Source organism: Protomyctophum parallelum (genome assembly GCF_964188405.1).
Source record: "Protomyctophum parallelum genome assembly, chromosome: 1".
NCBI classification, from domain to species: domain Eukaryota; kingdom Metazoa; phylum Chordata; class Actinopteri; order Myctophiformes; family Myctophidae; genus Protomyctophum; species Protomyctophum parallelum.
Genome location: NC_139697.1, coordinates 66,680,392 through 66,693,077, shown reverse-complemented (window position 1 = coordinate 66,693,077; position 12,686 = coordinate 66,680,392). Strand labels below are relative to the sequence as shown.

At 41.7% G+C, this 12,686-nt stretch overlaps 1 protein-coding gene across 1 annotated transcript; it reads right to left on the bottom strand.

The window, feature by feature from the left end:
* Nucleotides 1-1,636: 1,636 nt before the first annotated feature.
* On the bottom strand, nt 1,637-5,285 carry LOC310854533 (UDP-glucuronosyltransferase 2C1-like; the record flags this gene model as incomplete). Its single annotated transcript, XM_083759213.1, has 3 exons — nt 1,637-2,221; nt 4,051-4,764; nt 4,986-5,285. The coding sequence occupies 3 exons, from the start codon at nt 5,283-5,285 to the stop codon at nt 1,637-1,639; spliced, it is 1,599 nt and encodes a 532-aa protein (XP_083615339.1).
* Between the last annotated feature and the right edge of the window lie 7,401 nt (nt 5,286-12,686).

Here is a 12,686-nt window from a genome sequence, read left to right as displayed (position 1 = left end):
CTCACGCAACTCAAAATACAGTTTCCTCCCATACAGTTGCTGTATCATATTCATGGCTCCTGGTGCCCGGCCCAACACTTCTGAGGTTGATATCTGGGTGTCCAGCCAGGGTCAGAATGGATGGACATTGGTACATGTCGATTAATGTGCTGGACAGACAGACAGACTCTCTCTCAACCACACCATGATGTTTGACTTATACAAATATAAGTGCCTTATGTGTATCTATAATGAATAATTGATTATCCTGTAATGTAATCATAGTAGCCTATGTGAATAGATAATGTTAGTAATACGGATATTAAAGCTATTAAAGCTTCTGCCCCGGATTTGAACCCGGTGCTGAAGTGCTGAAACTTTAACCTTTGCGCTAACAGAGCCTGCCTGCTTGTTCTATGGTGGTGAGACATGACATGACCCAATCTAAAGGTCTTAATAGAGACAGAGCAGGGTGACAAAATACACCGCCCCAATTGCAAAGTTGTATTGTAATAACATATTCTACCATACATATTGGACAAAATGACAAAAACAAAGTTTCAGTGCCACTTACAGTACGTGTGTCCTCTGAGTGCAGACACATGTGAACGGTGTGAATCTATTGTGTCGTTTCCCTACAGGGTGATTAACCTGTGGCAGTGATTATATTTTGAATAATTAAATAAAAAACATCTGTCTCTCTGACAAAACAATGGGTAATTATTTAGATTACGCTACATTCATCAGATGATCGGACTTCGGACCCAAGTTTTATAATATCTCAGGGGAGTGGGATATGGTATAGAGAGTGTCAGATTAAAAGACCACTCTGCTGTTTGTTTCTGTGCTCTCTTTTTAATGAATACGTTCTCTGCTGCAGTTTCAGGACTTTCTCCAGTTTAAGTATTGTGCTCTCACTACGTTTCAACAGCACCAGCTTGGCTATTTTAGATAACATTTATTTACTCATCTGAACCATTGCATGAAATGAGACAAACATCCAAGCCAAAGTGAAAAGAATATGTGACATCACTGGTATAATTACATTTTCTCAGACTTTCCACAAACACAAAAGGTTCTTAACATTTGTGCCCCAGGCACCAGACCAGTATGTAATGTTAGTTTTTCCTCATAGGTCAATGATTCAGGCTTCTCCATCAAAAATCTTTAATCACGTCATTTTTTAGAAGAACATTTTATTGGAAGTCAATACTATATAGTAATACCAGTTGTGTATGTATTACAATTTAGGCATTTAGAAGACGCTCTTAATCCAGAGCGACTTACATTAAGCAAGAACAAAAAGCATTGGAATACATCACAAAAAAGCATTTATCATGTATGTATGTATGTTGGTGTGTGTTGAAAAATCAATAAAAACTATTTAATAATTATATAGTAATACCAAAACACGACTCTCTACGAAGCCCTTCAAGATGCTGCTTGAAGTTCCCATCAGTGTTGCCAGGATGACTCCGATGCCAAAATATATTTACTCATATTATACATATAATAGCCTACTCCACACGACTAGTAAAACGGATTCTGATGTCTAAGAATTGGCTCGTAGGATCTGTGATCAATTTAGTGATGTAAGTGTCATTCAAAGACATACGGAACTCAAAGTATTGTCTATTTATAGATCTACTTTCTTAGGTCATTGTTGCTTATCCTTGATCTTCCTCCTTCCTCTGCAGCACAGGAACCTGAACATGATCCCAGTAGTGAACATGAGGAGACCTACAGCGGTCAGCAGAAACAGGAACACATCCACAGAGTAGTATGCGTACCACGGCATCCTGTAGGCCTCAGTACGCAGGTGAGCTGCCCCTTTGTGACGCATCACAAACTCCACCCAGAAGATGGCGTGGTCCATAGGTGTGATGGGTTGATCCCTGTGCAGACGGGAGAGTCTCTGCATGTTTTCCCTGTAGGAGTCTTGGTGGAGCACATCCTTTAGACCCTGCTCAAACGTGCGCCCGTTGACGTTGGCGAGCTCTATGATCTTTGCAGCTCCTTTCTCCTGCAGATGCAGCAGGTTGTCATACTGGTCAAAGAACAGGGGTATGCCGAGAACAGGCACTCCGTGGTAAATGGCCTCTTGGACTCCGTTGGTTCCTCCGTGAGCGACGAAGGCCTTGATCTGGGGGTGACCCAGCAGGTCCCTCTGGGGAATCCATTCCACTATCAGGGTGTTGTTGCCCAAAGTAGAAGGACGTTCACCGATGTGCCTCCATATTACCTGACAATGATATTAAGACCAAAAAAGAAAATAACTTTAAACTGCAAACTAGTTTTTGATTATTCAGACACTTCTTTTTAATTAATTTCAATTAGCCTGTCGCTAAGTCCAACCCAAGCCCGTTGTTGGCCAATACCACGTTAGCAACGGTTACTAGGTTAGGATCCTGGTCAAGCTTGCAATGATGGTCAAAATGGTTAAGCAGTGTCAATAAATATATTTGCTGTACAGCATGTGTGGACCTTTCTTACCTTGTTATGAGCAAACTAGTCCATTCCATGAATTATTTCGCTCCGTTGTGCAGTTTAATAGTACATATTAGAAATAAAAATAGGCTCTCATTGACTTCCATTGTAACGGGGAAACAACTCTCAAAGTCACTCTTTTAGAACACTAAGCTGATTCTGAAATCAGGAAAACTCATGCGGTTTTATTTTTAATAAAAAATGTCAACGTTGACTTGTTTTTGTTTTGACTTCAGCGCTGCCACATTGTGTGAGTGATATAAGCCAACCCACCTCCAAAAACAAGCCAACTCTTAAAGCCAAATCAAGAAAAACAAGCCAAAACAAATAATATGACCATATATAATCCTAATAAAAATATTGTATGCATTTATCATTATATATACTATGTAGGCCTATGTCTATGATAATTCATGTTTTGGTAATGTATTACAGTACTAATTATTAGCCTTAAGCCAAAAGTAGCGGGAAATATGCAGACTTGGCAACCCTGACAAGTTTGTGTGGAAAGAAGTTCCGGTTTGCCTACAAAACGATCTGATTGGTCCAAATGTACACACACTCCTGAAGTAGCCTCGGTCCCAGGCTTGGGAACTGCCCATAGATCCGAAGTCCCGTTAGTCCGAACATGCACTGCTCCCGTGCTTGCGGTTAGGTTTAGGTTTGCTCCTGTGCTTGCGGTTAGGTTTAGGTTAGGGTTAGAGATAGGGATAGTAATTTCGGAACAATGAACCTTCTGACTAATGACACGTTACCCCCAGGCTTACCATCCAGACCGTTGGATGTAAACAAATGTATTTTTTGATCTCGTCCACTTGTCGCAAACACCATACACAATTTTGGACGTGTTTGAGGGAGACGCCTTAGGAGAAATGTCTGGGACTGCAGCTGGGTGCATCTCAAACAGCATGGCGACTTGTTTACAAACGAGGAACACCAAACCGCTTCACTGTATACAGTATCTCCAAACAATATAAATCTAGTTTTCCTGACAGTTTTTCCTGTCAAAATCAGCTTTTGTTGTGTTCGCTTATGTGCTAACTTTTGAGAGCTGTTTCCCCGTTACAATGGAAGTCACTATTAAACTGCACAACGGAGCGAAATAATTCATGGAATGGACTATAGTTTGCTCATAACAAGTAAGAAAACAAACCCTCTTTCTGAGGACCACACATGCTGTACAGCAAATATATTTATTGACACTGCTTAACCATTTTGACCAGCATTGCAAGCTTGACCAGGATCCTAACCTAGTAACCGTTATATATTGATATTGGCCAACAACGGGCTTGGGTGGGACTTAGCGACAGGCTAATTGTCCGCAAACTAAACATTCTGGCTGTGTTCATGACTATCTTGAGAACTATTCATTGAATGCTTCTAAGGTGCATTGCTGAAAAGGGCATTTAGTGTTGAGTGCAGTCAATTGGAGGACCAGTTCTCCAGAAGCGATACACGTTTGAATGTCAGCCACGCCTAGAATGAGTTTTAATTACTGATTGATTGACCTTGATTGAATGAATTGAAGTTTAGTTTAATATTGATTGAATGTCACATCCACATGAAAAATGCCATGAAAATTACCTTCTGCGGCATTTTGGCGAAGGCGCTGGCGATGTCATCGGCGATCTCACTCGGTAAAGCCTTGACCAAGGTACCCAGAGTCATGAGGACCACACCGTGCTCACCGGCGCTCTGGACAAACTCCTCCAACTCTGCCGGCAGCGGCTGACTCGGCTTGCACTGGTACCCTCCTATGTAGACGACGTTTGGCATGGTGGGCCGAGGGAAGTCGAACACGAAGTCTGTCCTGAACAGCCATATGTCGGCCTCCTGATGGAGCGTCATGATGTCACATCCGCCCTCTATGTATTTGTCACAGACGGCATTGTAATGGCGCCCCACGAGGACCCTCTTCTGGAAGTCTATGAAGCTGTAGAACAGCATATTCTTGACCCTCTGCATGAAATTCATCTTGTCTGTGAGGCCGGATCCCGGCACAGGGACGTATGAGAGAGGAGAAGGAGCTATGTCGAAATGTCCCTCCCCACCAATGTTCCAGCGGGCATTGAGCACGAGTGGGAGCTTGAGATACTTGGCCAGTATGGCTCCAGCTCCGATGACAGGGTCCGTCAGTACCAGGTCATACTGGGCGTCCAGCAAGTACTTCACCAGCTTTTCGTCCTCAAGCATTTGAATGACCATTTCACCGGTTAGATAATGGATGTTGGACATCATGGAGAACATGTCCTTGGCGAGTTTAATGAGTGTGAGTGCTGAGGTGCTTTCCTGCTGCGCCTGTAAAAGAGATGTAAAACTAGTAAAATACATAATTAGATTAATTAATGCTTAAATGAGTGATTTGTTAATGAAGTGAAGTGTTAATGAATCAATTAATACGTTTCTGACCATTATTTTGATCATTAGACACTTATTGATTATTTGACTGTGTGATAGAGTGAAGAATCAATCAATCGACCAAACAAGTTTACATAATATGACCCACTGTCATGGCAAACCTTAAAGTTAATATCCAAGAGCTCCCCGAAAATGTCCTCAAAAGCAGGTTCCTGTGGTATGTGGATGGTGTGGTAATGAGGTGAATCAGCTTTGATGTACCAGCTGCTGGACGCTCTTATGACGTCCATGCGGTGTCCTCTGGCATGGAGTTCCTCAATCATGACCTTCATGTTGATCCAGTGGCTCCCATCTACAGGGAACACCAGGATCCTCCCTGCCTCGCAGGGCCATGGGAGCAGCAAGGAGACCAGACATACTCCCAGGAATGAGGACCTTCCCCGTGCAGGACACGATGGCATGGTGCCTAAACAGAGAAAGAAAAAGTTAAAATACAGTAGTGACTAGTGATCCATTATCGCTCGGTTTAGTTTTGCACAAAACTACACACTAAATTTGATCTGATTTGATTTTTTTCAGACCTACGGTAGGAAACACAACAGCTCTAAGGTATATTAATGACAAAAATGTTGTAAAATGTTGAAAATGAGTGGAATTCCCCTTTAAATAGGAAGAAGCACAGCTGAACACTAATTGGGCCAATTTGGGCCAAACCAACTCCTGTCTGTGGACAGGGAGATTTGTGTGTGTCACAGAGGGATACTGGACTCTAAAAAGACTTCGAAGAAGCAAAATACTGAAAGTGAAAATGAAAGATCTACAAGCTCAAAGGAACTTAAATGTATCTAAATGTATTTTGTGCCAATTCGGAACACATTCTGACATGTTGTGGATCATGTTAACCCCTATCATTTGGTCCTGTCTGGTGGGAGGGGCCATGGGGGGTATATAGCTGCAGAGAAATGGCATTTTCATTTACTAGCAGTGTTGGAATTTATGGCAGTTGCAGGCATAGACATAAATGTAGACACCCTTTCCAGCTCTGAGGCACCGCAATTGTCACAATTGAAGGCACAATTTTCCAGAGATTCCTTGCGAAGCATTTGCCTTCAATGAGCAGCTTCTGCGTGCGTAACATAAGTCCTGGAAAAAGACGCGCTGTGATTGGCCAGTAGTCACTTGAGTGACAGCGAGGCGAGCATGGTTTCGTCCTCGGGTTGAGTACAGAGTGAAGTAGAGGGTGCGCTGTGACTGGCCAGTCGCTGTGATTGACAGCCTACACCTAAACCTAACCCTAACCTTAACCTCAGTAAAACTATACCTAAACCTAACCCTAACCTCAGTAAACTATACCTAAACCTAACCCTAACCTTAACCTCAGTAAAACTATACCTAAACCTAACCCTAACCCTAACCTCAGTAAACTATACCTAAACCTAACCTCAGTAAAACTAACGCAGTGGCTGGGGGGCGTTTCCAAGAACCCGAATCCGAGGACGAAACCATGCTAGCGACAGCGAGAGGCATGGAAGAGTCGCATGAGTGACGTCACTTGGGCAGCGACGCAGAGTGCCTTCAGCAAATGCCTTCAGCACTTCCAGAGTAATCTAGTAAGAGAGTAATGACTCTCATTGTAACAATGGAATGCGGAAGTGCTCATTCTATCTCAATGGAATAGTTCCAGCCATAGGAGCAATGTTTGGAACTATTGCCCATAGGCACCCGCTTTGCGGCGAGATAAAAGCATGTCACCACTCTCTTACTACATTACTCTGAGCACTTCTAAATAAGAAAGCTGCGGAGAACAGTTGCTTTGTGTTCACTCTTTAATGTTTTCTGTTAGTAATCTAACCCCCCCTGGCTCTGATGTTGTTTTGTTGTATTAATAACGTTGTTTGTTTGTTTTGTTTTGTATTGTAATGTATTGTCATGAATGTGTTAAAAAATTAAAAGCCTTCAGCACTGCACTTCCGCCTTCATTGGGATACACGTCACTCCAATGAACTGCAACGGCCAGTGAGGCATCTATTTTTTATAATATATGTTTGCAGGACTGCCAATATAGAAAGGGCAAGGAACACAAAGGGGCGTACTCCCGACCAGTGGGAGGCAGCAATGTGCCCGGAAGGCATCTGGTCTGCCGGAAATTTACAAGAAGAATACGATTTTCATTCACTCTACTGTGTGCTGCTGGTCGAGGAGAAGTTGTCAGTCTCTGAGGAGGCAATCTGAGAATCCCATCGTCAAATATTCGGGAAAACAGCGGCCCCTGTTGTTCGAGTTCCCAGTTCTTTTAGGTTCTTAGTCCATGAGCCAGAGATCCAAAATTGGTGTGAAAAACTAGACCTATATTAAATTGTTTATAGGATCAGTACAAGTAAATTAATATAACCCTTCCACAGTAGTAGCTTTTTCATAGTGTTCGATTATTTTGCATATTATTTTCCTACATAATGCCTCATTTGCATATTTAAAAATGTAAAATTTGTAATACAATAAATCATTGTCTTCGTGTAAGTAATCAACTGGGGAAGTTTCATGGTGATAACAATCTAATATAGGTATGGTTTTGCCCACTCAATTCATAATTAATGTTCCAATGTTGGAGCTCTGGCTCGTAGACTAAAAACCAAAAAGAACTGAACCGGTGGAAAAGTCTGTCTTGAGAGACTACTGATGTACTGATTTATCCTTTTTGTAACCATGGTTAACATACATTCTGTCATTTGGATATACGGTATCATGATCTTTTGTTTTAGTATAATGTTTGATTTACTTTATATAAAAATGCCTTGATTTGTGGTTTTAATGATTTATAATGTAATTTGCATTAGTGTTACTTAAAGTATATTACTTGTGTTTGAATATACTTTATTTTCTATCCAGGTTTTGGTCTCCTTTGTAATGCTACTTATTGTGCACTGTTCAATTGGGGAAAATAAACCTTGTTAAAACTCTGCCCAACTGCGTTGCCTTGCCATCTTTGATGTATATATTTGGTCATACACTACCCTCACCTCACAAAGTCTTCACATTGTATTATTCCTAATGACATTTAATGAGGTCATTCATAAAAACAATGTCTGTGTACTTGTATCCAAGATTGAACTCCATCATGGGTCAGATCAGCACCCTGCATGACATGTGCTATTATATAGTATGTCAGTACACTCCTCAGCCATTGGCTCTGTTAGATGTGCAGTACCACAGAAGCTGTCTGTTTTCTGTGGTGTTGTTTACCTGCGCTGTTCAGTGATAACCTTTGTTTTAATAAAAGACGCAGGGGGAGCTGGGAGTATGGCCGTTCCCCAGTCCAGTACTCCAGGGGCCTGGCCTTCCACCTGTCAGATGATCACGATTAGTCACCAACCTTTACTTTACACGAGCAGCGGGCCCATGCAAAGCATTATCTTGGGGTGCTACAAATGTCTATCTACGTCCTGTAAGTAGACTTGTAAGTGTGGGGGGAGGGGGGGGGGGTTGTGTGCTCTGACTTGTTCCACCTGTGAAACGACCTTTTAAGAACTGCTCTGCCTCAGTTGACCTCCCTGCATTTTGGTTCCTGCTGACCACTCACCCTGACAATCATAGATAATATGGTATATTAAGATCATGACATCTGTTTCTTGATCCCCTCATATATATGCATTGTGTAGTATACTTATTCTCTCCAAGTTGTGTATTAATCATCAGACACTATCTGTGTATTCCTTGACCTTATGACCCCTCAGTTTGATCCAATTCTGATTGTTAACTGGCTATAATTATTGCTCCTTGCACTGCTAATGAGCACATATGTGGTGCTGCTTCCACACAGCAGCACAGCACTACAGCTGGCGGTGACAAAGCAACAGGCCACAAGTCATTTTCATCGGAAGCCAGCCACATGAAGATGTATACTGTATAGTACGTGTTGCCTAACTCTTGTCGCTGCATGATGTGCTTGGTGCACTACAAATGAAAGTTGAGCTGGTCTCAATTTCTTGTGTGGCAATGATGCAGTGAAGCAAAAAGAATATACGTCATACTGTGTTTTTGTTTCATCATTTCCACTCCCATACTCTCTCCACACAATCCTCGATTAAAGGAGTACCGGTACTTCATCCATTTTCAACTTTATCTTCATGAACCTGCCTATACCAATAACATCACTGACAGGGATTCCAATTTCCAAGTTAATAGAAACTAGAGCCTTTCTGGAAGGTTGTCATGCTGATATATAGAAGCCATTGTTCTTGCAATGCATACAATTTTAAATACATGTTTGAAATGACCAAACCCCGCTGGTAGGCAAGTGTCTTAATTAGCTGTCAACAGCCCAACTCTGAGACACAGCAAATAGACAGAAATGGTACCGAGTGAGGACGGACTATAATAAAGAGGTTGAAAATGGGATAAGGACAAGGAGTCCTTTAAATGGAAGAAACTCTCTCTTTCCGTTAACCAGTCTCTGTGTCATTTAACCTACCAGTGCATCCTCCAATTACCATTGGGTGTAAGGCAAGCAATAATTTAGAAAATGGTGAGTATAGTTCCAGGAATTGTGTCTAAGCAGCTGAGAGTAAAACCGTACCACGCTACCGGAGCCATTTCGGTTGGCCATAATGACTTTGTCCTGGATTGCAGCTTAAGAGTCAATAAATAGTAAATATACTAGAACCATATCCTCTACAAAATATTCAAAAAATATAGAATAATGCATTGAGTGAAAACTCACCTTTGCTGGAAATGTCCTGTTATAGTTTTCAGGTGGTCACTACTATTATGTAATCCATTTGAGTCCAAAAGTCTGAACGTGACCATTAACGTGAATGAATCTTATCAGTATCACAAGGTTACACAAGGCAGATGTCATTTAAAACCAGCGCTGTCTGAAAAACATGAATGATTCACAAATGTAGGCTATGCTCTTTCACCTCTTTTTACTACATGTTTGTCAACTTAACTATAGCTTTCCTGTGTTTTGTAAGCCGAATTACATGATAAGACCATGGAGCCTGTTTCACCAGATTACTAAGGGGTATTAGGTTCTGCAGAATGTGCTGGACAGAGGAAAGTTCATGTGACAATGCCACAGCTGAGGAAAGACGGTAAACAGGAAATTCAATGGAACAACAATGACCCAACTATTCAGAATTTGTTTGATCTAAATGGTTGTAGGTCTATATAAACATTTTAAATGAATACAATGTTTTCCCCTCATCTGTTCCACCAGCATTCAAACATTCAAACAATGGAAAACATGATCCTGTTAGCCCTCTCGGAAACAGCAGGCAACTGCGAGCTAGATCCGGGAGGATCTAGCTCGATCCTCCGTCCGACTCCTTCCATTCAACAACCCCCCCCCCCTCCTGGTTCACTTGTGTGAACACTCTCACAAGTGTTTTCATTTACTGTGGCTGAATACATCTTCTCATTGTTGTGTGGGGCCTGGACATGATTGACAGCTCCCTCACAAGCATGTTGCTTTTTGAGGAGCGCTAGCCCCTCCTATATGCATCTTTTAGTCCTTAACCCGTGTCACATTTGCCATCGCCAATGAAAGGAGAATTTATGTCGTGTGTCTGAACAAATCAGCTTTTTGTGGCAACGCAAACATTAAATGCCTGCATTGACAAAGAATGGAGAATTTACGTCGTATGTGGACGAGCAAATTGGAGTTTCTAAACACAGTGCAACTGTTTTAATTCATCTTGGGGCATATATATATATATATTAGGGATGCACCGATCCAGCTTTTTGGCATTCAATACCGATTTCGATACATGGGGGTCCAGTATCTGCCGATACAGAGTACCGATCCGATACCCCCCACAAAGAAACGTAATAACCTATTAAGCTGTATGCCTCAATGTGTGGAGTCTGGAATCATTATTTTGTGTAAGGCAACATCAAGGCTTGACTTAAACATTACTTTCCCAACTTTGTAAAACAAAATGTAACAAACACAGATATAAATGCACTGAATTATTTATTAAATAACTGTGCAACAATTAGACCAGGTTAATGTGTGAGCAGGCTAGCCTGGCTGCATTCCACATGTTATACTGTCAATACTACACTGCAGTGTCACAGAGGAGGTAGAGTTGTTTTCATACTGTAATTACACATAATTATCGGATCGGATCGGATAATGGATCGGCCCATTTGCCACCGATACCCGATCTAGAATTTTAGCCTGGATCGGTGCCGATCTCCGATACGAGTATCGGGTCGGTGCATCCTGTTAGGGAATAATTATATTCTCTGTTCATATACAATCCCCCTTATTTTTCATATCTTAATTTCTATTAATTTATTTTATTTTACCATATTGTTGTTATTATTTTACATGTGCAAATAAACTAACCTAAACTAAACTACTTCCCAGAAAGGGAACCCCATTGAACACCATTCAGGGAGACAGCTAACAGACTCACGGCCATGCTTGGAGACCATAATATTTCATTATTGGACTAAAGAACTGATCCTCCATGTGGAGGGTCGACATGGTAGCAGAAGGCTGGTTGCCCATTTTGACCTACTTGTCACTTCTACACGTGACTTCACTTAGCTCTCACACGAGCTCACAGCTCTCACACGAGCTTACAGCTCTCACACGAGCTCTACCGTTAAAACGTCTCCTAACGGGGCACTTTCTCCACCGGGGTGAAAAGCGCATAAAAACCCCAGAATGCAAACTAGATTTTTCGCAGGCCCTTGCTCTATATGATACTTCACATGTGAATGGTGCTTAGCTCTCGCACCTCACGGTATCATAGACAGCAAGTGACAATCAAGTTTAAAACACTCTCTCAGACATGGGAAATTAATCTTTTCGCTGGCCTCTCTAGAAGAGAGACAGATTAAAACCTAACCTTGGCCCCCATTTGTGTGTCTGATGGAACATGTACTTCGGTCTCACTGTTACCTTTTTCTAAGCCCTCCAACACATCAATACAGGTTACACAAGCATGGCCTTAAAACGAGTTATTACTCACACTTTAGCATTTATACAATTCCCCCCCCCACCTTAAATCATAACTATGATAATTATTGGATTTTTAGAAAATATCTCACCGTGTGCTTATTCAGTTCCTTGTAGGTTCTTTGGATCTCCAGTCCGCTGCTCCGGCCTCCGGGTGCAAGAAACGCAGTCCCTCCTACGCTATGAACGCGGTCCGGGGTCGGCTGTAAAGGCCGAGAGGATCAATCAACCGTGTCGCTAGCACCCGGGGGTCAAAGTGCGGTGGCCTGGAAGATCCTGTTCGTGACGCCAATTGCCATAGAACTTTTCAGCATAGTGTGAGCATCATAAATTATGAGGAGAGAAGTCTGGTCTGATGATGTTCAATTTATTATAAAGACATTAAAACGTGCACGAGTGATGAGATCACGACCTCTCATGAGAAGAGATCGGGGTAACATGAGGGAAGATGGACTTTCATTGCATATATAAAGACATGAAATCAGCAAAGGGGTGTGGCCTGACATGGCAAGTTCTGAGATACTGGGTAGCAACTGGTTGAAACCAGTTACGTTGACTGGCCAAGCAGTGTCTCGACCTTGGACAAGGCAGGGGAGTGGAAAGCAGAGGAGTGTACACAGCTGCACGGCCTCTCACAATGTAACATGTTAAAATGAAAAATAAGGGGGATTGTATATGAACAGAGAATATAATTATTCCCTAACAATCCCTAATATATATATATATATATATATATATATATATATATATATATATATATATATATATATATATATATATATATGCACACACACACACACACACACACACACAATTCCAGTTATCTTCTTACATGATCATGGTGAAAAGATGAGTCAGGATTCACTCACACTGTCACAACAGAATGTTGTATAGC